General features: G+C 57.1%; 2 protein-coding genes across 15 annotated transcripts; both read left to right on the top strand.

Annotated features, from left to right (window-relative positions):
- Positions 1-1,176: 1,176 nt before the first annotated feature.
- ADAM33 (ADAM metallopeptidase domain 33) lies at positions 1,177-14,925 on the top strand. Of its 14 annotated transcripts, XM_055303847.1 has the most exons (22): positions 1,177-1,372; positions 3,586-3,665; positions 5,909-5,985; positions 7,729-7,807; positions 8,007-8,083; positions 8,169-8,358; positions 8,844-8,909; positions 8,994-9,065; positions 9,246-9,412; positions 9,497-9,581; positions 9,657-9,799; positions 10,327-10,504; positions 10,627-10,716; positions 10,948-11,143; positions 11,270-11,378; positions 11,468-11,666; positions 11,760-11,837; positions 11,917-12,025; positions 12,105-12,252; positions 13,551-13,642; positions 13,836-13,910; positions 14,180-14,925. In XM_055303847.1, the coding sequence occupies exons 1-21, from the start codon at positions 1,270-1,272 to the stop codon at positions 13,871-13,873; spliced, it is 2,376 nt and encodes a 791-aa protein (XP_055159822.1). In that variant the 5' UTR covers positions 1,177-1,269; the 3' UTR covers positions 13,874-13,910; positions 14,180-14,925. The 14 variants fall into 14 exon arrangements, with proteins under 14 accessions (XP_055159822.1, XP_055159786.1, XP_055159780.1 ...); XM_055303811.1 differs by having other exon boundaries at positions 7,732-7,807; positions 9,246-9,581; XM_055303805.1 differs by having other exon boundaries at positions 9,246-9,581.
- Positions 14,926-19,535: 4,610 nt separating this feature from the next.
- On the top strand, positions 19,536-23,399 carry GFRA4 (GDNF family receptor alpha 4). The gene is made up of 6 exons (XM_055344746.1): positions 19,536-19,596; positions 20,933-21,278; positions 21,433-21,542; positions 21,637-21,771; positions 22,432-22,523; positions 22,696-23,399. The coding sequence occupies exons 1-6, from the start codon at positions 19,536-19,538 to the stop codon at positions 22,774-22,776; spliced, it is 825 nt and encodes a 274-aa protein (XP_055200721.1). The 3' UTR covers positions 22,777-23,399.
- Positions 23,400-23,971: the final 572 nt, after the last annotated feature.

The following is a 23,971-nucleotide window of genomic DNA, read 5'->3' as shown; positions in this document are numbered from 1 at the left end:
GCCTACACAAGAAGCTAAGGATAGTGGCTTCGCGTTAGTTGGGGGATGTGGGCTGAGAGGATGGCAGAAAAGGCAGGGCTGACCGCTTAACACCTTACGGTATTTTTAATGTTTGAATCAAACTAACAGAGGTTTCCGGCACTGCAGGAACTCTTCCTAACTTGACCACCGCATTTGATCTCAAAAACAAGTAGCTTTGCCTAAAATTAACAACCCTCTTGGGGCTCCTGGGTGGCTCATTTGGTTGAGCGAGGAACTCTTGGTTTCAACTGAGGTCGCTCTGTCCAGTGGTGAGGCTGAGTCCAGGCTCCTCGGTCAGCACGGAGTCTGCTTGAGATTCTCTCTCCCTCTCCCTCCCCCTCGTACTTACCTACCCCCCTCAATTAATTAATTAATTAATTTCATTTTAAAAAGTTAACATCCCTCGCTATCAGAATCCTGGCTACTCTCCGAACTTAACTACTCAGTACACAAACCTTTAAAAGAAGAAACAGATGTTGCCAGAGAAGGAAGTATCCATCCCCCCCCCCCCCCCCCCGCAGTCTGGGAGTCTGCTTTGCGCAACTCTTCGCTCCCGCCGCCGCGAGGGCCCAGCGCTACCCCCGCCCCCCGCCCCCGCGCGCCCCTGGGCCGCCTCACCTCTGCAGGGGACCGAGCCCGCAGCGCGGCGGCCCCCCCGCGCCCCCCCCCGCGACGTGGGCACCGGGGCAGGCGGCCACCGCCACGCGGACGCGAGCCCGAGACGCCACGGCACCTGCCCCCCGCGGGTGCCCGCCCCCCGCCCGAGGCACTCTCCCGCCGGGCCCTGGCCAGGGCCCCCCTGAGCAGGACTGGGGGCCAGGCGGGGCCGAGGTCCTCGCCGGAGACCGCGGAAGGGGGCGCTCCCTGCGCAGACCCGAGCAGCCGCAGGTGGCCCCCAGCCCTGGTCTCCCCCCCACCCCCGTGGCCCTCAAAGGCTCCTCCGAGGGCCCCGCCCCATCCCCACTCCACCCCCGCTCCGCCCCCACGAGGAGAGGGCGCTGCGCGCGCGCGGGTCCCCGAGGGGCCGCACGGATGCAGCGGGCCGGCTCCCACCCTTGACGGCCGCGGCGGCCCCCCGAGGGCGCACGAGGTCCGGCGGCCGGGCTGCCGGGCTCCGTGCGGGGCGGCGCTGGGGGGTCGGGGGGCGGCGGGCGGGCTGCTCTGGGTGTGGGTCGGCCAGGAGCCAGCCCGGGCGGAGCCGGAGCCGGAGCCGGGAGCGGCCGCGTGGAGGCCGAGGCGCGCACAGCTATGGGCCGGGGGTCTCCGAGAGCTCGAGGGTCGCGGGCATGGCTGTTGCTGCTGCTGTTCCTGAGGCTGCCTTTGCCGGTGCGGGGGGCCCAGGCGTTTCAAGGTGAGTGCGAGGCGTCCCGCGGAGCAGGCGGGGTCGCTGTCAGGGGATGGAGGGCCCGAACCACCCCCACTCCCCCATCGCCCCCCACCCCACGGGGACTGGGAGGCCGGAGAGGGTCTCTGTAGGACTTGCCCAGGGACTCTCAGCTGTACTTGGGCTGGCCTTGGGGCCCAGACTGACACTGCGCAGCTGCCACAGTGGCAATGGCAAAGCCATGGGGGGGGGGGAGGGGGGGGCGGGAGTGGGAGGGCCGCCTCGGAGCAGCTGCCCGAGTCCCCAAACCCCTCTGCCAGGATTCTGTGCTCTGACCAGCCCCAGACCCCATCCATCAGTGTGGGCTTTCCTGTACCTCCATCCCTAAGATCCAGCCCATTGGTTCCCTGGAGTCCCTGCTTTGCCCTCAGACTAGGGGACCAACCGTGGCCTCTACCCTCATGCACACACTCACCCTCAGCCCTCAGCCTTCAGCCTTCAGCCCGTATCCCAGGGCCTTGGGACAGTGTGTGTGTGTGTGTGTGTGTATGTGTGTGTGTGTTGTTGATATTGTTGCCTTGTTTGGAAAGATAGAGAAGAAAAAAAAAAAAGGAAAGATAGAGAAGGGCGCTTCAGACAGAAGGGGCCCTGGGATAACCTCCACAACCCTGTGAGTAGGAGGACTGACCGAGTCCTCAGTCCTGTACAGGAAGTGCCTATGGAGGGACTGGGCAGACAGCTGAGAGGAGGCAGGAATGCCCCAGGTGGGCTGGGCAGCCTGGGGGCTCTGGGTTCCAGAGCACTGCTGGGGTTACCCAGTAGGGAGACCTGTTCTGTTCTGGGCCTCACTGGAGAGGGTGAGATGAGAGCCCTCATGCCTTTGGGGATGGCTGCTCTCTCCTCCTCAGCCTGGGGTCAGGAGAAGTGACATGACCCCCGGGAGGAGTGGAGAGGGGCTCTGTGCTCCCCAACACCACAGTGGCTCCCCTGGTTTCCCTAACCCTCATCATCACAGCTCCAACTCTGTCTCCTTCTCCCTCCTCAGGGGTGCCATGAAGAGAACCCCAACCCTCACACACACATACACACAGGCACACCCTCCCCTCCCTACCTGGGAGGCCTAGGGCCAGCAAGAGGTAGTTCTCCACACCCAGTTAAGTCCTCTCTGGATTGGTTGCCTCCCCCCCCCCCCACTTCCCTCTCCTCTCAGATTTACTCAAATCCCTCCCCCGCTGTGGCAACTTGCTCATCCAAACAGGGAGGGCTTCCTGGAGGAAGAGGACTCCTAGAGCAGCTGCTATTCCAGGTCTTTGTTGATGGGGTTTGGGGGAGAAGATGGGGGTAGAGAAGGGAGCTGGGGTAGCCTGACAGGAGCTGGGCCACTTCTGAAGTCAGCCATCTCAGCCTAGGGTCAGGGTTGGGTGGGTGCTGGGGAGCTGTCAGTTCTGGGAGCTGGGCTTGCTTCCCTTGGGATTATGTCAGAGGGCAGGGAGGGCTGCCTACAGGCTCTGGGCTGCCTGGGGCCTGCCTCCTGCAGGGCGGGTGTGGGGAGAGCTGCTGGACCCACTGTGGGGTGGGAGACTGGGAGCATTCCAGGGGAGCATTCCAGAGCCTTCTGAGTAATGCTTGGCTCTGGTACTCCTCCAGAGCCCCCCTAAGCATACCCAGCCTGGGAGCACACAGGCTCTGTCCCCCAGGCCTCTCTCCACCTTGAAGAACCCCGGGAAGGGGCTGCTTACCTAGGGTGCCTGGAAGTCCTGCTTCCAGCATGAAGCCCCCAAGGGGAGCTCTGGGCCAGGTGGGCCTCCTCAGACATCTGGCTGTTGTTTTTCTCATTTGGCGAGAAGACACAGGCGTCCTCTCTACACAGATCGCTCACCCCAAAGGCATCTGCTATCCAGACTAAAAATACCCAAGACTGCCTTTCCTCTTCCTTCCCTTCTGTGCTAGGGGCCTTGAGTTCTTCTTTGTGACCTCTGACCCCCAAGCCTCCCCCAGGTCCGTAGGGTTCCCACTTTCCCCAGCTAAGCTATCCTTCCCAGGCTCCCCTCTCTCCCGTCACCACCCTGGTGGCTGCTCAGTTCCAGAGCACTGGGTGCCCCATAGGTGGCCACCCTTCTCCAGGCTACACCTTTGAATATTGGAGTCAGCCGTCCCACCTGGCTGGTGTCTTGCAACCTCTTCCCTCCTTCATCCCCACTCCCCTGTGTTCCTCATCTTTTACTCTGTCCTTTCCCTAGGAAACAACCCTGGAGAGCCAGTCACCCTGCATTGGATCCTGGATGGACAAATCCGAAGCAAGGTCACCTGGGAGGAGCCGGTCAGTGCCAGGTTCCCCTTCCCTCTGCAGGGGCCCAGGGTCTCCCAGCCCCTTGGCCCCTCCTCCAAACTTCAGCATGGCAGTTTGGCTGGGGTCCTTTAGGCCCCTTTCCCGGAGGGCTGGCAGGTGGGGGTGGGGAGATCTCTTGATCACATGAGCCTGCACACATGGAAGTCATTTTCAGGCTTCTCCCCTCACATCCCTCTGCTCCCTCCATCCCAGAATTATCCAGGCCACCCCCACCCTGCCAGGCAGAGGTGGGGGGCCAGAATTTGTGGGGCCTGAAACTTTTCAGGGACCTCTTAAGAAAACCCCAAAATATCTCCTTTTCGCAAAGTTTAGCAGAACATGTTACCCTGTGGACATATGGTGCCCTCCAGGAAAACTTCAGCCTCCCTGGCTCATGCAGAATCCACTTCCAGACAGGGGGCACTGGTCCCTCTCCTAGTGCCCCCAGGTGCCCCTGATTTCTCTTTTCCAGGATGCTCTGACTCAGCTTCCTGCCAACACCCACCCATCATGCACTTCCGGAATAACCATGTCCCCAGCTGTATGCGTCACACACCTGTGCTACAAACCAGGAGGCCCATTTCACAGAGGGGCAAACTGAAGCTCAGAGAGGTTGCAGAAAGGGCCCAAGGTCACACAGCCTGAGACCGGGACCCCAGAAGCCCATTTAGGTCTGAAAGACTTCTAATCATTGACCAATGTCCCCCAAATCTAGAGAGCCATCTTCATCCTGAATATTCAGGCTAGAGAGGACAACCCGCTGTCCAAGCCAGCAGGGAGGAAGGGCAGGAGAGCACCGTGGAGAAGGCTAGAAGGCCCCCAGAGGCCCAGCAGTTTTTAACCTGGAACCCTTACTGCCTCCCCCAGACCCTCAGGGGCCCTCATTCAAGTAGTCAAGCATGGTGCTGGCTCCAGCTCCAAGTGGGTTGTCCTGGACATCACCCGCAGAGGGGAAGGCTGGGCGCACAGGCTGTGGTCACACTGACTGTAGACCTCCTTTCCAGGCCAGCCTGGGCTGTGATGAGGAAGCACATCCCAGAGGGCCTTGCTTTTTTGCCTGCCTCCAGGAAGCCTGCCAAGATGAGGACAGCAGAGTTGAGACAGGGAGTCCTGTCCAAGAGGCAGGAAATACCCACATTTCACGTTAGGGATGGGGTGCAGAGTGAGCAGCAGGGTCACCAAGAGGGCAGGAAGCAAGGACAGCAGGGCTGCAGGAGAGAAAGAGGGGAGCCTGGGCTGGGTTTGAAGTAGGAGGAGGCTTTCCATCTGGGGCTGCTGTTTGTGCTTGGTGCAAACCTTTCTCCAATTAAGTAAGTGGTGTTCTGGCCACCTGAGCTCATGCTTGGGGCCTTAGTGGTGGTGAGGGGGTGTCTCTTGGCTGGGGTGGGGAGTTGTCTGCTCCCTACCTGCAGAGAAAAGGCCCCCCCCCCAAAGAATCTGAGCCCCTTGGCCTGGGGCCCAGCCCGATGCATGGTGGGATAGAAGGGAAGGGCCAGCGTTCTGGAGACACGCAGCTCTCCAGCACGCTCCTGGGCCAGCTCCAACTCTGGGCCTCCAGCCAGGCAGAGTGGACAAGGCGGGGCAGATGGGGCATTCCCACAGGGTGGGAGAGGCAGAGAGGCTAGCGGGAGGAGAGGCTGGCGGGTTGGCCCGTCTAGCTGAGATGTTTTCCTCTTGGCCTGGAAAGGGGCATTAATGTTTATTTCACGGGCTCAGGGAAGCAGGTATGGGGCAGGTCTGCAGGAGGCCAGGGAAATTTTCAGTTTGCCAGAATTGTAGGAGGAGGGAGTAAAGTCTGAATTCTACAGGGAGTGGGAGCAGTAAGATGCAGAAACAAGACGTTGTAAGGACCGAGCCGCCGACCCAACCTCCCTCAGCCATCGTCTTCAGGACCCCTCCCCACTTGGAGGAAGCTTTCTGGCTGTGAAACAGGAGGGTGGGCCAGAGGAAGGGCCCAGGAACCTTGCGTAAGGCAGGGAAACTTTCTGGGACCCCTTGTCTCATCTCTTTGGGGACACAGTGTTCACCCAGCAGGCCACTGTCAGATGGCTATCGTCAGAACCAAAACCGTCCTGAGTCTGGGACTGTATTTGTCTGCATGTTCTCTCCCCCACACCTGCCCATACCCTCCGTGGCAGGTGGGGAGCCTGCTGCTCCTAGCCTCCTGTGCTCTCCCTCACCTGCCAACTCCACATCCCACCTGGCCCCTCAGCCCTGCTCTCCTTCTTGCCCAGGTCTCGAAGCTAGACACAGGGCTGGTGGCTGTGGAGGCTAAAGGGCAGGAGCTCCTTCTGGAGCTGGAGAAGAACCAGTGAGTACCAGGTCAGGGAGGAGGCTGGGAGCCAAGTACAGCCTCTGCCTGTGGAGCGGATGGGAATCAGTGCTGGGGGCAGGGACTGAGGGAAACATGTGAGCGAGGCTGGAGGGGGCCAGGGCCCTAGAGGCAGAGGCAGAGGTGACAGGAAGGGTCATACCAACACATGACCGGCTCCCTCAAGGCTGAAGTAGGCTGCTGTGGGGCACACCCCTCATTCCAGCCCCAGGAGCACCTTGTTAGCTTCCTGCCAGAAATGAGTGAGCATCACTCAGTGGGTGCTCACAGGGTGTGCTGAGTGAACGAACAGATAATCCAAGATGGATTCCAAAGATGGGTAAGTTCTCTGGGCTGAAGGATAGCAGGGACAAAGGTGCCGTGGCTACCAAATCAAGACACATTCAGAAGGCAGCAATTTGTCTGGCTTGCCTGGAGGGTCTCCATCTGCAGGGAAGGTAACAGCAGGAAACAAGTTTGGGAGTCCCTGTAGGGCCAGATCACAGAGGCCATTTTAAGGTTGAGTGTCCAGGGTGGTGCAAAGCTAAAGATTCTGAGCTGGTGAATGAGCAAGCAAAGTAGGGCTGGGTGGGGTGGGTGTCCAAGATGGAGCATGGGGTCTGAAAACTATCCAGATGGAATTACCAACAGCTATTATTCATTGAGTGCTTGCTTCATCGAAGGCACTTGTTCCAAGCACTCTACACATGTTGACTTCTCCCCCATGGAGCCAGATATACCAGGAACAGACTCTAGTTCCACCACATCTAGTCATAGTTCCTCTGGAGTTCAATGTCCCCACACATGAAAGGGGGTGACCACATCATCCACTCTTCCAACTGAGTGTGTGTGGGGATAGGGGAGCCAAGCTGGAGAAGGTGGAGGAAAGACTAGGAGGTAGAAAAGCAGGCATCAAAGGTCTCTGAAGTGGTCTGGCAGTAAAGAAGTCAAGGCAAGATAGAGGTCGAGGATTTTCTTTACAGAAGAGAAATTGACTCATGGTTGATTCTCCTTGGTGGGAAGGGAGAGATGGAGAATGAAGGTAGAATCATTACTGGAGTGGGGGCTGAAGAAAGTGGGGATGGGGCAGGTGGGCAGGCAGGAGCAGCTGTGGGCAGGTGGGGATTCTCTGGAAGAGTGGGATGAGCATCACTGAAGGATAGGTGGGGAGATATATGGAGTCTAAGGGCCAGAGAAGGCCCGAAGGATCTTGGAGGGAAGAAAAAAGAAGAGAGAGGGTTGATCAGATGCCCACCATGGCTGAGCATAAGGTAGGGCCACTTGGGGAGGTGGAGGTCACTGCACTTCCCTGGCTCCCATCTCCTCATTGGTGGGATGCACTTCCCGGGCTCCCACCTCCTCATTGGTGTCTCCTGAATCCTCCCTCCTGCCCCTCCCTAGACCTGTAGACCCAGCCACCTATCACATGCCCCACAAGGAACGGCAACTCTTTCCCCATTCCTGCTCCTCCGGGGTGCTTCCCACACTCCCACTTCCCACAGCTCCGCCATTACCAAGGCTCCTTCTTGCCCTCCACCTTTTTCCCTCTAGACCAGGGTTTTTCTGACCTGGGCAACACACAGTGGCTCTTGTCCCTTCCCTAGGATACATTTGGGTGCTTCTGCAGTGCCCTGTGCCTCACTTACTGAGCAATTCAATCAGCATTCAGGGAGGAGGGCTAGAGAACATCCTGGAAGAATTAGGTGGGCAGAATTAGGTGACTCCTACAACACCCCCTCCCAGCAGGCTGCTGGCCCCAGGATACACAGAAACCCACTATAATCCAGATGGGCAGCCGGTGGTGCTGGTCCCCAACCACACGGTGAGATACTTTCATGGGCTCTGAGGACAGGGTAAGGGGTGCTGGGGAGTGAACTTCCTGAAGACCTTTCTACCATTCCTTTCCCATTCTCCTCCTGTTCTTAAGGAGAGGCAGGAGCCAGCCCCCCACCATGCCCTCTCTCTGGCCCCTCCCAGTTCAGCCCTGGCTGAGCTTTGGGGCTGGGTCCCTTGCTCTCCAGGACCACTGCCACTACCATGGGCACGTGAGGGGCTTCCCTGACTCCTGGGTAGTCTTCAGCACCTGCTCTGGGATGAGGTGAGAAGTTCTGGGGGAGGGGGCTGGACCTGGGGCTGGAGAGACAGTCCCCTCACACCCTCCTCTGCACTCCTCTGCACCCCAGAGGCCTGATTACACTGGGCTGCAATGCCAGTTATTATGTGCATCCATGGTCAGCTGGAGACTCTGAGGACTTCATCACTCACAAGATGTTCCGGACCCAGCAGCTGCTTAGCTGGAAAAGGGCCTGTGGCCACAGGGATGCCAGGAACAAAGGGGACATGGCCAGCCTTTCTCGTGCCACTCAGATCAAGGTCAGATCAAGGTGCACAGATAGGGGGTGGGAATGGGAATGCAGTATCCATAGCCCCCCAAATTGGAAGAGAGAGGAATACACAGTCCCAGTTCAGGGCCTCTGATCCTGATATTCTTATTTGGAGGCTGAAGAAACACATTCTAGCAATTTTTATTTTTTTTTTTATTATTTTTTAATTAATTAATTTATTTATGATAGTCACACACACACACACACAGAGAGAGAGAGAGAGAGAGAGAGAGAGAGGCAGAAACACAGGCAGAGGGAGAAGCAGGCTCCATGCACCAGGAGCCCGACGTGGGATTCGATCCCGGGTCTCCAGGATCACGCCCTGGGCCAAAGGCAGGCGCCAAACCGCTGCGCCACCCAGGGATCCCTCTAGCAATTTTTAAAGTTAGCTTTGTGCTTCCTGGGAATTGGGGTTAGTGGTCAGGACTCAAGCCCAGCAGCCTGACACTGAGGGTCACCCTTGCCTCTCCCCAGGAGAGGCGGGAGGTCCGCAAGAGCCCGAAGTTCCTGGAGTTGTACATAGTGGCTGACCACACACTGGTGAGCCAGCGGCCCCAGGGGGTTGGCGGTGGGATGGGGCTAGTGCAGCCTGTCACACCCTCTTATGTCTGTCTGCCTTTCCAGTTCTTAACCCAGCACCGGAACTTGAACCACACCAAACAGCGCCTCCTGGAGGTGGCCAACTATGTGGACCAGGTTGGGGTTGGCAGGAAGAGGGCCCTAATGGGGGTGACTCTGACATGGGCTGGCAAGGCCTAGCGGGATGTGGGAGGCGTGGACGTGAGGACAGGGATCGGAGCAGAGAAGAGAGGGCACTCCCACAGAGGCGCACGGGCGCGGTGGCACGTCTTGTCCTACCCCATGTCCCGTCCACAGATTCTCAGGACTCTGGACATTCAGGTGGCACTGACCGGCCTGGAAGTGTGGACGGAGCAGGACCAGAGCCGCGTCTCGCCGGACGCGAACGCCACGCTCTGGGCCTTCCTGCAGTGGCGCCGGGGGCTGTGGGCACGGCGGCCACACGACTCCGCGCAGTTGCTCACGTGGGTGCCTCCGAGCCCACGCGGGTCCCCCGCCTGGCTGCCCAGAATCCTGGCCCGCCGGGTCACGCTGCATCCCGTCCGCAGGGGCCGCGCCTTCCAGGGCGCCACCGTGGGCCTGGCGCCCATCGAGGGCATGTGTCGCGCCGAGAGCTCAGGAGGCGTGAGCACGGTGAGCTCCGGCCGGGACAGGAGGGGGATGAAGCGGCCCCGCGGCCCCGCAGTGACCATCCCCACTCCCTCCCAGGACCACTCAGAGCTCCCCATCGGCGCAGCAGCCACCATGGCCCACGAGATAGGTCACAGCCTTGGCCTCAGCCACGACCCTGACGGCTGCTGCGTGGAGGCGGCGGCTGAGCAAGGCGGCTGCGTCATGGCTGCGGCCACCGGGTACCAAGGACGCCGCGGCGGTCGGGGGTGGGGGGTGGGGGAGGCTCGCTGGCCCCGGGGGCCTTCCTCGGGGCCTTTCTTTGGGAGAAACGCTCATCCCTCCATTTCGTCTTCCCCAAGACGAGGATAGGATCATATCCCCCTCGAGAGTTCTTTATAATGCTTAAAAGGAGGAAACTCAGAAAAAGTGGATTCCCAAAAGTATACGGGTCACTTTCAGAACATTCTAGCGAGGATTCTCCAACCCCGGGAGTCACCGCTCCCAGGTCGCGATGCGCCCTCCTCCTGGGCAGCCTGGTCCTGGCGTCACACCCTCCCACCGCCGGCTCGCAGTGGGACTTTGCGCAGGTTACTTGCCCTCTTTGGGCCCTGCCTCGAGGGGATCCGGGCCGCCTGTCGCTTAGGCGGTGTCCGCGCATCCAGGGGCTGGGTGGCCAAGCACAGCGGGTAGTGGTGGGAGGGGGCGGGCGATGGGCCGGGGTTAAGGTGGCGGTCCCCGCACGCCCGACGCCCTTCCCCTCTCGTAGGCACCCGTTCCCGCGCGTCTTCAGCGCCTGCAGCCGACGCCAGCTGCGCGCCTTCTTCCGCAAGGGGGGCGGTGCGTGCCTTTCCAACGCGCCGGACTCCAGGCTCCTAGTGCCTCGGGCGCGCTGCGGGAACGGCCTCGTGGAGGAGGGCGAGGAGTGTGACTGCGGCGCCAGCCAGGTCGGGTCCGCGCTCGCGGTCCCCGGGGGCCGAGGTTGGCGCCCCGCCCGCCCCCTCCCCCTCTCCCCGAGGTGTGGGGCGCGGCGTCCTCACCTGGTCCCACAACCCCTTTTCGGCTCCAGGAATGCCAGGACGCCTGCTGCCTCGCGCACAACTGCTCGCTGCGCGCGGGGGCCCAGTGCACCCACGGGGACTGCTGCGCGCGCTGCCTGGTGAGGGCGTGGGAGGCTGGGGTGAGGTTAGGGGGCGCTCGCGAGCAGGCCTGTCGGCCTTGGCTGAGGGGCGCGCTCGGGTTCCCGGGCGAGCGCGGGCTCTGCTCCGCCCCGGGGGCTCGGCCTCCCGCCTGGCCCTCCGGCTTCTGAACCGCGCTACCGGGGTGGATCTCTCACTGTCCGTTGTCTCTGTGCCTCGGCCACCCTCCCTCCACCCGGTCACCTGCATAGCTGAAGCCGGCTGGCGTGCCGTGCCGCCGAGCTGTGGGCGACTGTGACCTCCCAGAGTTCTGCACCGGCGCCTCCCCCTACTGCCCCCCGGACATTTACCTATTGGACGGCTCGCCCTGTGCCCGCGGCCGGGGCTACTGCTGGGATGGCGCGTGTCCTACACTCGAGGGGCAGTGCCAGCGGCTCTGGGGGCCTGGTGAGACTACTGGGAACACCCGCACCATCCTGGGATCTGCGCTGGTTTCTACTCTAGAGAAGAGGGGCGGGGGCGGGGGCGGGGGCGGGGACTGAAGCCAGCGCGATGTCGCCCATGCTTCCTCAGGCTCCAGCCCAGCCCCAGAGTTCTGTTTCCAGATCGTGAACTCGGCGGGAGACGCCCACGGGAACTGTGGCCAGGACGGCAAGGGTGGCTTCGTACCTTGTGCGCAGAGGTGGGGAGTGGAGGGGAGGGAGAGGAAGCTGGGTAGGTTAGGGCAAAGATACTCCTCGCTGTTTGATCACCCTGCACTCTCCTCCCCAGGGATGCACAGTGCGGGAAGCTGCAGTGCCTGGGAGGGGAGCAGCACCCACTCCCACCACACACGGTGCCCGTGGACTCCTCTGTTGGGCTAGGCAGGGAGGAGGTGACCTGTAGGGGAGTGTTCTTGCTGCCCGGTGTCCAGCTGGACCTGCTGGACTTGGGCCTGGTAGAGCCAGGCACCCCATGTGGACCTAGAATGGTGAGCCCTGCACATCAGGCCCTCTCTAATGCTTGAGACCTCCAGGCCTAAACGTCACTCCCCCTCACTGCCCAGTGCACACACTGCCCATAGGTGTGCCAGAACAGGCGCTGCCAAAACACTACCTTCTTGGAGCTGGAGCAATGCCTGACAACCTGCCATGGTCATGGGGTGAGTGGCCAGAAAAGTGATTGGGGGGGTGGTCTTGAGGTTCCTCATCCCACGGGATCCTCCTTCTCCTTCCCTGTAGGTTTGCAACAGTAACAAGAACTGCCACTGTGCTCCAGGCTGGGCTCCACCCTCCTGTGACAAGCCAGGATTTGGTGGCAGTGTGGACAGTGGTCCTATGCAGCCTGAAAGTATGTCCATGGGGGACAAGTGGGGAGGGACTGGGGTGGTGTACCTGTTAAGGACTGAGCCTTACCCCATTGTCCGCAGACCACAAGACCTTCCTGCTGGTGGTGATCCTTAGCTTCCTGCTGCCTCTACTCCCCGGGGCTGGCCTGGCCTGGTGCTGCTGCCGGCAGCCCAGATCCGGTCTCCAGCAATGCCTCTGGGGGTTGAGGAGGGATCCCTCCTGTAGTAGGTATGCTCTGAGCCCACTCCTGTGGTTCCTGTTCTGCAGAGCTCTGCTGGGCCTGGGGGTGGGCTGGGGTGGGGTCCTCAGCCTTGTGCCCAGCTGCACAGAGTTGGGTAGAGGCAGTGGAAAGGAGCCTTGAGCAGGCTACCGTGGCCTCCCAGTGGATCCGATGGTGCAGATCCCCGTGGGGCCTTCAACCCCTCCTCTTGACTGTGGTTCAGCCCCTCTTGTCCACCTCTTCTTTTTCTCCTGCCAGGGGGCTGCCTCACCCTAGACTGCCATTGACCTACCAGTTCATCGTGCACTTCTTGCTCCACTGTGCCCTTCAAGACTTTCCTAGCCTCTCATGACTCTTTAGCCCTTTCCTACTTCCTCTGCCTAAATCTCTTCTGTATACCTTTCAAGTCCCTAAATGCCCAGCACCTCCTTCCACTCCGTACCGCTGCTTAGGGATCGCTGGCTGCCCTTGTGCCCAGGGCCTGCCCCTTACCCAGTTCTCCGTGAGCCGGCAGGAGGGTCACATAATACCTAAGCATGGCTGCTCTACGCCTGCCCCTTCACTGGGGTGTTGGGCAAGGGAGGCATCCTATGGCACAGCTGACACAGCCTGGCCTTAGGGGTTCTCCGGACAAGCTGCGGGAAAGGACAGGGTTTGGGCTGGAGATTGGGCAGAGGGCATCCCAGAGAGGGGCATGTCACCAGCCGGGTCCCAGGTTCCAAGAGGGCTTTGACATGATGAGCAGTGATTGCAGGCGTGTGGGGGAGGAGCAGGGTGGTCAGAATCTGCTGTGTCAGCATAAGGGGGCCTAAGAGGCTGGGCAGGGTGGGGAGCAACCACATACCATCACTACGGCCCGAGTGTCTCGAGGACAGTAGAGACTGTTTCAAGAAATAGCAAGGGAAGTGGTGAGGCACTGGGACGAGGGCAGCTACGTATGGCTGGGAGTCATCCAGGGCAGCAGGGGCCCCCAGTGGCAAGGGGCACAGGTACAGCTGCTACTGGGGAGGAGGTCCACCCATCTTTGGAACCTGAGTGATGCCACTCCCTGGGGGGTGCCAGGATGCTGGGGTGATGGGAGAGCTTGAGAGAAATGTCAGGGCCAGAGAGAAGTGCCTGTGGCTCTGGGAGGGCAGGAGTCGGAACTGGAGCCTGAAACCCAGGGGTCTCTCTCCCAGGAGGGAGCAGGAAGGGAACTGAAGGGAGTGACATGGAAGGGTAGAGGCTCATCCATGGCAGAACTCGGTCCGGTACGCCTGCTCAGGACCGCTGTTCCAATCTCCTGTCCTCTTGCCCTGCTGCTCAGGCCCAAAGATGGCCCAAACAGGGACCGTCCCTCCAGCAGCATTCACCCCATGGAGCTGGGCCCAGCAGCCACTGGAGAGTCCCAGCCTCTGGGTGAGTGAGGCACAGGGGGAGATGGGGAGGGAAGTGAAGGATGGGCTCTTGCCTTCTACCTCCTTCCAGATGGGCCCCCCTCCTTTCCATTCAGCACCCAGGTACCTTGAGGCCCCTGGCCCCACCCTGCCCCACCCTGCCCCAGGAACTCCTGCCCATGGTCACAATATTTGTCCCCCACCCATTGCTTCAGACCTGGAGAACTCTGCCAGAGCCCAGGAGCCACCTTGAGAAGCCTCTGCCCTGCTGCTCTGCCTGCAACTGCAAGGTAGGTGGGGCCCTCCCCACCTCACCCACCCACCTCTGTGATGGATGTCCTCTTGTCTTATCTCCCATCCCCTACTCTGAGGTTTCTGAGCTTGGGTTATTATGCAAATGAGATATGACCTGTGGAAAAGCTGTTGTCACAGAGACCAGATGCTGGAAGCCCCCAGGGTGGAAGAGAGAAAAGTTGTATCTCTTCCTGGGTCACTGGTCCTCACTGAGGGAAGAAAGAGGGTCCCAGGTCTCAGGGTGACCCCTCCTCTTCATTTTCAGCAGGTCAGATCCAGAAGCCAAGATCCTGTCACTGGTGAGAGGAAGCTCCTGAGATGAGGATGCTTATAGCCAGTCGCCTACTGACAGCCTCTCCAGGGACTTGGTCTCCCAGGGGCAGAGTCAGAGTCAGACCTCCTGCACTCTTGCAGCCTGCAAATTTCTGCCCTGCGTTGAGCTTATCCTATCTACTCCAGGACCCCAGAGCCTTAGCAGAAGGTGCCAATGCTATCCCCATTCCTTAGGACTAGGGGATCCAGCCCAAGAATCTATCAGTCTCAGGAACAAAGGTCATGTAGTCACTGACCTCCTATCACCAGGGGAGGCTAGGTCATGCTGGGCATGAGGAGAGGCCTCTGTCCAGGGAGGCTGGGTGTCTCTGCTACATGTGCTTTATATAGACCCAGCTCTATAGAGGCCAGGGACTATTGGACCAGAAGCCTGGGCTCTGGGGGCCCTACATTTCAGACTCAGTCCACTTCCCTGGAGCCTGGCCTCTGCAAAAAAAAAAAAAAAAAAAAATCAAAATCCTTGGGACCCCCCTCCCTCCCCTTTCCTGCTTTGGTTTGTCCCTTGGACACTTCTTCAACATCACCCCTGTTCTTGGTCCTCCACTGGAAACTTTAGAGGAGTGTTGGGTCTGCTGTAGCCCCCTCACTCTGGACACTACTCAGCCTCTCCTCCCTTTCTTGGGAGGGGGCAGAAGGAGCTGTTTTAAGAAGGACACCAAAATAGAAGTCAGAAGAGCCTCTGTGAGTCTTTTCTCTATACAGATTCAACCCCATGGGGTTCCCTGAAAGTCCCAGGGGTGGTAGTTGGTGGGTGGAGCCTCAGATGGCAGCCAGGCCCCCTGATGTACCTGGGCATAGGATGGTGTTACTTAGCTTGAATGATCCCTTTGCTCCATGTCTAATGCCTCCCTTGGAGATTCTCAGAAGCCACTCATTCTCTCCCTGTGCTTCATGAAAGAATTGCTGGGTGACCTTCTGTATTGGTCAGCTGTTGCTATATAACAAAACCACTCCCAAAACATAGTAGCTTAAAACAACTAATTCTGTGAATTAGCAAATTAGGTTTAACTCAACACGTGGTTCAGTTGGGCTCGTATGTTTGCAATCAGCTGCCGGTTGGTTGGGCAGTTCTGCTTCTGGGTTTGGCCAGCTGTTGGGTAGACTGATAAGGATGAATGGGCTATGCAGTCATTTTTCCAACAGACTAGCCCAGACTAGGGTTCGAGAGAGGGGGACCAGGATTAGGGTAAGGTAAGTGATGCACTTAGCTTGAGCACACACACAAAAAAGGCAATCAAGATGAGAGATATTTTAATGTAAAATTTTTAAAAGCAAAATTAATGTCAAAATCAATGATGAACAAAACATCAGAATTTTAACTGAAGACCAGATCAGTGATTGTGTCATGCCAAGCCACACTGGAACCTGAAGCAGAAGGAGAAATTCATAAGAGTGATCCTGTCTCACCCCAATCCCAGCCCTGCCAAAAAGTCAGTGGAAGCTTGCAAGGCCTCTGGAAGATTCTACAACTGGCACATTTTACTTCCATAATACCCTATTGGCACAAGCAAGTCACAGGGCCAGCTCAAGCTCTAGGGACTGGGAGAGAAACTCTCTTTTTTTTTTTTTTAAATTTTTTATTTATTTATGATAGTCACAGAGAGAGAGAGAGAGAGAGGTAGAGACATAGGCAGAGGGAGAAGCAGGCTCCATGCACCGGGAGCCCGACATGGGATTCGATCCCGGGTCTCCAGGATCGCGCCCTGGGTCAAAGTCAGGCGCCAAACCACTGCGCCACCCAGGGATCCCGAGAGAAACTCTCTTGATGGGAAGAGCAGCAGAATCATGTTTCAGAGGGCCTGAACACTTGGGGGAATTCTTACCACCCACCATTCCTGCCACTGGCTGCAGAAAAGAGGCAGCTCCAGGCTTGGGCTGGCTTCCACTCCATCAGCCCCAGAGATTGAATGAGACAGTTTTCTAAAACTGCCTTTTATTCTTTTTATTTTTTAAAGATTTTATTTATTTATTCATGAGAGACAGAGAGACAGAGACACACACACAGAGAGAGAGAGAGGCAGAGACACAGGCAGAGGGAGAAGCAGGCTCCATGCAGGGAGCCGGATGTGGGACTAGATCCTGGGTCTCCAGGATCACGCCCTGGACTGAAGGTGGCGCTAAACTGCTGAGCCCTCCCGGGATGCCCATATTATTTTTCTTTCTTTCTTTTTTTTTTTTTTTTTAAGCTTTATTTATTTGAGAGAGAGAGTGACTGTAGGGAGGGGCAGAGGGAGAGGGAGAGAGAATCTCAAGCAGACTCCCCACCAAGCTTAGAGCCAGATGTGGGGCTCAGTCTCAGAACCCTAAGATCATGACCTGACCTGAAACCAAGAGTCAGACATTCAACCAACTGAGCCACCCAAGTACCCCAAGCTGCCTTTTGTCTTAATTGTACCCATGAGATTTTGATTTACAACAACGACCTGAGTAATGACATGGAGAGGTTAATAAGTTTTTATTACTTACAATTTTATTACTTACAATTCCCAATAGAGGGGGTCATGTCATGCCAAGCAGGGCCACATGAAGAAGCATGAGGTTCAGGCAGGAGGCAGAAGCAGGAGTGAGGGGAGAGAACTAAAGTTACTACAGGAAAGGCAAGGCAGGGCAAGATAAGCCACTCAGGATTGGCCAGCTCCAGAATATAGGGGTAGTCTCTAATGGCCTGGTACCTGGCCCTGTGGTGATTTAAGGCAGGGCAAATACAGGCTTGGTAAGGGTTAGGAGAAAGGAGGTGGTTGGGGTATTGACTCAGGATTTGTTGGTCTGCATATGAAAGACATATTCATAGGCAAATATTCCTTAACTCTAGGAATTAAGGTCAGAAGCAGTCTCTTCCCCAGTCACCAAGCTCCCTCACCCAACCAAGATAGATGTCAAATCATCATAAAATACAGAAAATAAAGAACATGATTAATACATCTCTCCTGGGCAGCCCCGGTGGCTCAGCGGTTTAGCGCTGCCTTCAGCCCAGGGCGTGATCCTGGAGACCTGGGATCGAGTCCCATGTCTGGCTCCCTGCATGGAGCCTGCTTCTCCCTCTGCCTGTGTCTCTGCCCCTCTTTCTCGCTCTCTGTGACTCTAATAAATAAAATCTAAAAAAAAAAAAAAATCTCTCCATACTCTCACCCTTGGGGGAGCGGGTATCTGGATCCCATGAGACTCCCCCTTTAGTGCATGTCTTAAAATACTGAAAATTACATGATAAAGAGGAAAACATCTCATGATAAAAATTGAATGATTAAAAATTGGGTATGCCATTAAAGCAGTACTTTGAGGAGAATTTATAGCCACAGTATTTTTTATACAAAGAGAGCTGAAAGTCAATGGAATAAAGGTCCACATTAAGAAGTTAGAAACCCAGGACCAGATAATTTCACTGATGAATTCTACCAAACTTTTATTTATTTATTTATTTTTAGGATTTATTTATTTATTGATGAGAGACAGAGAGAGAGAGAGAGAGAGAGGCAGAGACATAGGCAGAGGGAGAAGCAGGCTCCTCACAGGAGCCCAATGTGGGACTCGATCCTGGATTCCAGGATCACTACCTGAGCCAAAGGTGGGCACCCAACCGCTGAACCACCCAGCATCCCTCTACCAAACTTTTAAAGAAGAATTAATGCCAGTCCTTTTCAAACTCTTCCAAAAAATTCAAAGAGGAGGGAGCACTTCCAAACTCATTTTAGGAAACCACCATTGCCCTGATACCAAAGCCAGATAAGGATGATATGAGAAAACTAGAAACCAATATCCCTGATGAGTACAGATGCAAAGATTCTCAACAAAATATTAGCACAGTAAATTCAATAGCACATTAAAGGATCATACACCATGAGCAAATGGGATTTATCCTTGAGATGCAAGGATGGTTTAACATATGCAAATTAATAAATGTGATACACCACATTAATAGAAAGATAAAAGTCATATAATCATCTCAATAGATGCAGGACAAGCATTTGACAAAATACATCCTGTCATGATAAAAAAAAAGAAAAAAAATCAACCAAAAACTGGGTATAGGAGGACTATACGTCAACATAACAAAGGCCAGATAATTACAAACCCATATCTGACATCATACTCAATGGTGAAAGGTTGAAAGTTTTTCTTCTAAGATCAGAAACATGGTAAGGATGGATGCCCATTCCAACCATTCCCATTAAGGATGGTGCTGGAAGTGCTAGTGAGAGCACTTAGGAAAAAAAGGAATAAAGAACTCCAGATCAGACAGGAAGGAGTAAAATTATCTTTGTTTGCAGATGACAGGATTTTATTTTATTCCTTATTTTTTATTTTACTTCAAGATTCTATTTTTAAACAATCTGTACACCCAGTCTGGGGCTTGAAATCACAACTGTGAGATCAAGAGCGACATGCTCCAACTGAGCCAGCCAGGTGCTTCAATGATATGATTTTATATATAGAAAATCCTAAAAACTCCATCAAAAAACTATTAGAACTAATCCCCAAATTCAGCAGTTACAGTATACAAAATCAACATACAGAAATCAGGGGTGTTTCTAGTCACTGACAAATTATCTTCAAGGGAAATAAAACAATCCCATTTGCAACAGCATAAAAAAATATCAACGAATAAATTTAACTGAGGAGGTGAGAGACCTGTTCACTGAAAACCCTAACACTTTGATGACAGAAATTGAAGAAGATACAAACAAATGGAGAGATATTCCATGGTCATGAACTGGAAGAATTAATATTCTTCCATCTACCGATTCAGTGCAATCCCTATCAAAGTTCCAATGGTACTTTTCACAGAAATATTAAAGATAATCCTAAAATTTGTACGGAATCACAAAAGATGCTGAAGAGCCAAAGCCACTCAGGGAAGGATATATGTAAGGGGAACACTAACATTTTTCTTAGCGACTTTCTCCAAGTCTTTAGTTAAAAATAAAAAGAATTATAAAAGAAGGGAAAGAACAATGATGTTTCATAAAGTTAATGGTTTGGCATGGGAGAGACAAGGTCTCCTTAGGTTGTTGGTGTGTGTGTGTGTGTGTGTGTGTGTGTGTGTGTGTGTGCACCTAGGCACATTCAGGTGCTGGATTCAGCCACTGGGGGACCTACCTGAAGGCACAGCCTGGAGTAGGGCCTCAGTGGGGCCGGGGATCATTTCCTCTACAAAGGCTCCTCCCTCAGGGAGTGTTCAAGTCAGCACGGACACTTGGGTTCCCAGCACTGGGCTCATGCAGTGCGGGAAGGGGACACCTGTCCCACTGGGACTCTGTTCCAGCTGTCATCTCCTCTGTTTGCTGCCCGGCATGGACCTCTGCTTGGTGCCTATGATGCTGCCGCTGCTGCTGCTGCTGCTGCTGCTTCAGGGTGAGTGGCCATCTCCTTCCCCAGACCTCTGAACTCTGGCCTCTCTGATTTTCACAGACAGGGTGAGGGGGGCAAGAGGACAATCCTGGAAAAAACCCAGCACCACAGCAAGGGGCACCAGCAAGAGACCCATGTACTGGGTGTGCAGAGACACCTGGCAGCCCTGCAGTGCACTGTGCAGCCCACCCCTCCCCATCCCCATGTCCCATCATGGTACCCCTGTCCCAGAAACTTTTTTTTTCCTACTCTCCCACTTCACTTACCCTTCCCCCAACCCCTACTCTCCATCTTCAGTCTTGGAGTTTCACACTCATTCCTTGGTGCCACGCATCTGCTGCTCCACCTGCTTGGCTTCCCCTTCCGCAGCAGGGGCATCGTGGAGGAAGGGGTCGCTTTTCGAGATGGATGTGGGGCCTGACTCCAGCGAGAACTTCTGCTGAGCGCAGAGCTCCGAGGGGCGGGGGTACCCTGGTTTTGGCGACCCAGATCCTAGGAAGGGGTTGTCAAGTCCCTTCCTCCAGACCCTGCCCTGGCCCCCAGCGGAGTGCCATCCAACATGGACTCTTTGGCTCTTGGGGCTCAGGACAGAGCTCCGTGGCCTGAGCGGAAGGACTTCTCTGGAATCCACACCCTGGCAGCCAGGTCTAAATGGGCCCTCCAGTGCCCAGAGCCCTTTCAGGGAATCCCTCTTTTGCTGGCTGGGGGGAGAGTGGAGGGACCAGGGGAAGCCAGAGTCTAGGTGGGGCAGGACGGGAAATGGACGAGAAGGGAGCATCAGAAGGGAGTGGGAGGGCAAGACGCGCGGTGAGGGGCAGAAGGAGGGAGAGCCAGAAACCCAGAGGCTCACTCAAACGATGTCCTTGGGCAAGGGCGGAGAAGACAGGAAGAAAGCTCAGGTGTCCCAGCGCGTCAGAGAGAAAGAGGAGTAGCCACTGTTCTCAACGCCATTTCAGATAAAAGTCCATTAGCCAAGTTCCCCAAAGCCCGGCTCTGTTTCCGCGTCGGGCGGGGCCTATGAGAGTGGCAGGAGCCCCGCGGACCCTCTTTGGACGGGCGTGGCCGTTCTGCGGCAGGACTGGTGCGTGGGGAGGATGGGGAGGCCGAGCTGAGTCTTGGCGCTCCTCACGCATCCGCAACGTGTCGCAGAACTCCCCAGGGCCCGCCGCCACCCATCCCCGCGAGGGAAGGCCGGTCAGTGCCAGCCGGTCGCGCCTTGGAGCCACACCGCACTCCTCAGTGCGCAGTGCCCCGCATCTTTAGAGGGCGTGCGGGGGAACGCAGGTGCAGCGCGCCGGTAGGGCTCATTGAGAACAGCAGCTGCCCGCCCCTCCCCTAGGGTCGCCCAGCTCGGCCGGACGGAACCGATGCCTGGACGCGGCCGAGGCTTGCACGGCGGATGCGCGGTGCCAGCGGCTGCGCACCGAGTACGTGGCTCAGTGCCTGGGTCGGGCCGCGCCCGGGGGCTGTCCTCGCGCCCGCTGCCGCCGCGCCCTGCGCCGCTTCTTCTCCCGCGGGCCGCCCGCGCTCACCCACGCGCTGCTCTTTTGCCCGTGCGCCAACGCCCCGTGCGCCGAGCGCCGGCGCCAGACCTTCGTGCCCGCCTGTGCCTTCTCGGGGCCCGGCCCGGCGCCGCCCTCCTGCCTCGCACCCTTAGACGCCTGCGAGCACAGCCGGATCTGCAGGTGCAGGCGCCGGGTGGGACGGGGCGGCGGGTCCCGGTCCCGGGTGCTGGGGGTGCGTGGGGGGGCCTGCAGGTGCGGGCGCTGGGTGGGACGGGGCGGGGGGAAACGGGATGGGGCGGGCCCCCAGCTCACCGCCCCCGGTCGCGCCGCGCAGGCCCCGCCTCCTGGCCTTCCAGGCCTCCTGCGCGCCCGCCCCCAGCGCCCCCGACGGCTGCCTGCTGGACCAGGCCCCTCGCTGCCTGCGCGCCTACGCCGGCCTCGTGGGTACGCACTGCCGGGGTCCGGGCGCGGGCTGGGCCTCTCCCGGGGATGCCTCCGCCGGGGTGGGCCGACTACCCAGCCTCGGGGTCCTCCGCAGGCACCGCCGTCACCCCCAACTACGTGGACAACGCGAGCGCGCGCGTGGCGCCCTGGTGCGACTGCGGAGCCAGCGGAAACCGGCGTGAGGAGTGCGAAGCCTTCCGGGGCCTCTTCACCAGGAACCGCTGCTTGGGTGAGGGTCCCGGGCGGGAGGCGCCCACCGCCCCTTCCCGGGGTTTGGCGGGCCGGACCTTATGTTAGCGGCGAGGACACAGGCTGTTTGCGGCAGCTGCGCAGGTGCACACCCCTCTGCTGTCGACCTGCCGCTGCGCAAACCCGCGCCCAGTCCTCTCCGGAGGCCAGATCACAGACCAAAGTAGGATCTTAGGGATGTCTAGGCCTGTGACCCTGCGGACAGGCGGGTGGGGGTGGGGCTGTCAAAACAAGTTTCTGGGTTCCTGGAATGGAACCTGGCCAAATCCAGCTACGGCCACTTCTGAGGCGGTCCCACGCCCAGGGCACTCCCGATGCCTCCATTGATGATCGTGCCTTTTGGGTCTGAATAAACTGGGAGGCCTGGGTGTGAAGTCCAGCCCAGAGTTAGTTAACTCTGCTAGGCGTTTTTGTGCACATCTGTGCCCTTCCCTGTGAGGATGGCAGTTTGTAAGGCGCTATTAGCACAGGTGTTCCTATTTTGTTATTCCTGTCATGCAACTTCCATTCCAGAAGCCAGTCCTCGTCGATGACCTATCTTCCCACCGCAGGATGCTAGAGGTCTCTGTTTGTCCTGGAGGATCCGGGCTTTGTGCTGGGGTTTCCCAGCCTAGCCCACCCTGGACTCTTTCCTCCATAGATGATGCCATACAGGCCTTTGACAGTGGGTGGCCTCTAGTCCTGCGCGACCAGCTAGATGTCCATCAGGACCCCGAGCACCCTCTCCTGCAAGTAGGTATAGGGAGGGGATGCTGAGCTGGGAGCCCCTGCACTGCCTCCTTCCGCATACTTCCATTCCTGATAGGCCTGGATGGAGGCATGAGGGGCCTGGGATGGAGGTGGTGGAGGCAGAGAGCAGAACCCAGCTTCTGCCTGAAGTCCACATTTTGCTCCCACCCCCAAGGTGTCCTCTGCAGTTGGGCTCCTGGTTGGGAGCTCCCTGCTCTCCATGCTTCCTGTCTTGGCTCTCCAGCCCCTGCTTTGACTAGGACAGCTGACCTTGGTCAATATCACTGTCCCATTCTGCCTGGGGTACAGGGCCCCTTCTGTACCCTACTGCCTCACTGAAAGTGAACTGGCTTGCCTCCCAACCTGGACCCAGTGCTTTTGCACTGCTACTCTTTTTTACACCCTGTGTGCCTGTCCCCTAAAGTGAGGGAGGTGGGCTGAGGGTCTGATGCAAAGCTCTTGGTTTCCCTTTTAGTGGGTTTCTTGGTTTTAGGTCCCTCTCTCCACTGACCTTGGAATAGTGGGGTTGTCCCACAGGGTAGGGATGGGAGGGGGTCACCTGTGTTCCTGAAGCCTCACTGGGGCCCCAGATCACCTAGAAGTCATAAAGCATCCAAATTCCCAGAATTCTAAGGGATTTTATCAGCCTCCCCAAATAGAACATGCCTTAAGGAGTACATCTGAACAGGCTTATAGGCAGAACTTTTAACACTTCAGCCTTTCATGGCACCCTCTCAAGGAGGCACCACCTGTTATGATAGCCACATGTGCCCTATGACTAATGTTGGTAAAGTTCTTCCCATACATGATATGCTGCTCGGTGGGCACCATCTAGAATGAGAATCCAGTCCCCTGCATTGCACTGGTCACATGACCACCTTCCCCATGGTTTAACCTAGCTCTGTGAATGGCATCCATAGTTCAATAAATCCACATGCACTGCAATTGGCCTTGCTTTCGTGTGATCTGTCCTAGGAGCCTGAAGACCAAGGTCAGCCATGGAGTATGCCCCTGCTGGCCTGTGTGACCTCAGATGCTCTGAGAACCAATCTGGGCTCAATCTGCTCACCTACAGGTGCTGTAGTTGATTCAAACTGAATCAACTCTCAGATCCTAGTGGCAGAGACTTCTGTTGCTTTGTCTTCTGTGCTAGTACTCAGATTCAGAAGCTATACCTCCCAGCCCCCCTTGCAGCCAGGAGGTGGTTATGTGACACAGTCCTGGTCATAAGTGGAAGTCAGAGGGGGTTTGCAGGAGAGTTCGTGAAACAGGAACAGAGTGGTTGACTGGGCCCTTCAGCCGTTAGCTCCTCTCTCTTCTTCTTGCCCAGAACTCAGTGGCAGTGCCTGGGGATGTTTGTGCCATTTTGAAAATGGAGCCACGTGACATTGTGGGGCTACTGCCTCAGCCCGCATCTGCCTTCCTCTAGACTCTTCATTGTATGAGAAAAA

Source organism: Nyctereutes procyonoides, unplaced genomic scaffold, assembly GCF_905146905.1.
Source record: "Nyctereutes procyonoides isolate TBG_1078 unplaced genomic scaffold, NYPRO_anot_genome, whole genome shotgun sequence".
Classification (NCBI taxonomy): Eukaryota; Metazoa; Chordata; class Mammalia; order Carnivora; family Canidae; genus Nyctereutes; species Nyctereutes procyonoides.
The sequence above is the reverse complement of the archived record's forward strand: the minus strand, read 5'-3'. Positions and strand labels throughout refer to the sequence as shown.

What these genes read in the sequence shown, in the direction of transcription:
- ADAM33 (XM_055303766.1), top strand. Translation starts at nt 5,720, where the DNA reads ATGGCTATCGTCAGAACCAAAACCGTCCTGAGTCTGGGACTGTATTTG. An exon ending in TAGTGGCTGACCACACACTG is followed by an intron (nt 8,910 to 8,993) that starts GTGAGCCAGCGG and finishes CTGCCTTTCCAG; the next exon opens with TTCTTAACCCAGCACCGGAA. An exon ending in TGGTCCTATGCAGCCTGAAA is followed by an intron (nt 12,026 to 12,104) that starts GTATGTCCATGG and finishes CATTGTCCGCAG; the next exon opens with ACCACAAGACCTTCCTGCTG.
- GFRA4 (XM_055344746.1), top strand. Translation starts at nt 19,536, where the DNA reads ATGGACCTCTGCTTGGTGCCTATGATGCTGCCGCTGCTGCTGCTGCTG. An exon ending in GCTGCTGCTGCTGCTTCAGG is followed by an intron (nt 19,597 to 20,932) that starts GTGAGTGGCCAT and finishes CCCCTCCCCTAG; the next exon opens with GGTCGCCCAGCTCGGCCGGA. An exon ending in CACCAGGAACCGCTGCTTGG is followed by an intron (nt 21,772 to 22,431) that starts GTGAGGGTCCCG and finishes TTTCCTCCATAG; the next exon opens with ATGATGCCATACAGGCCTTT.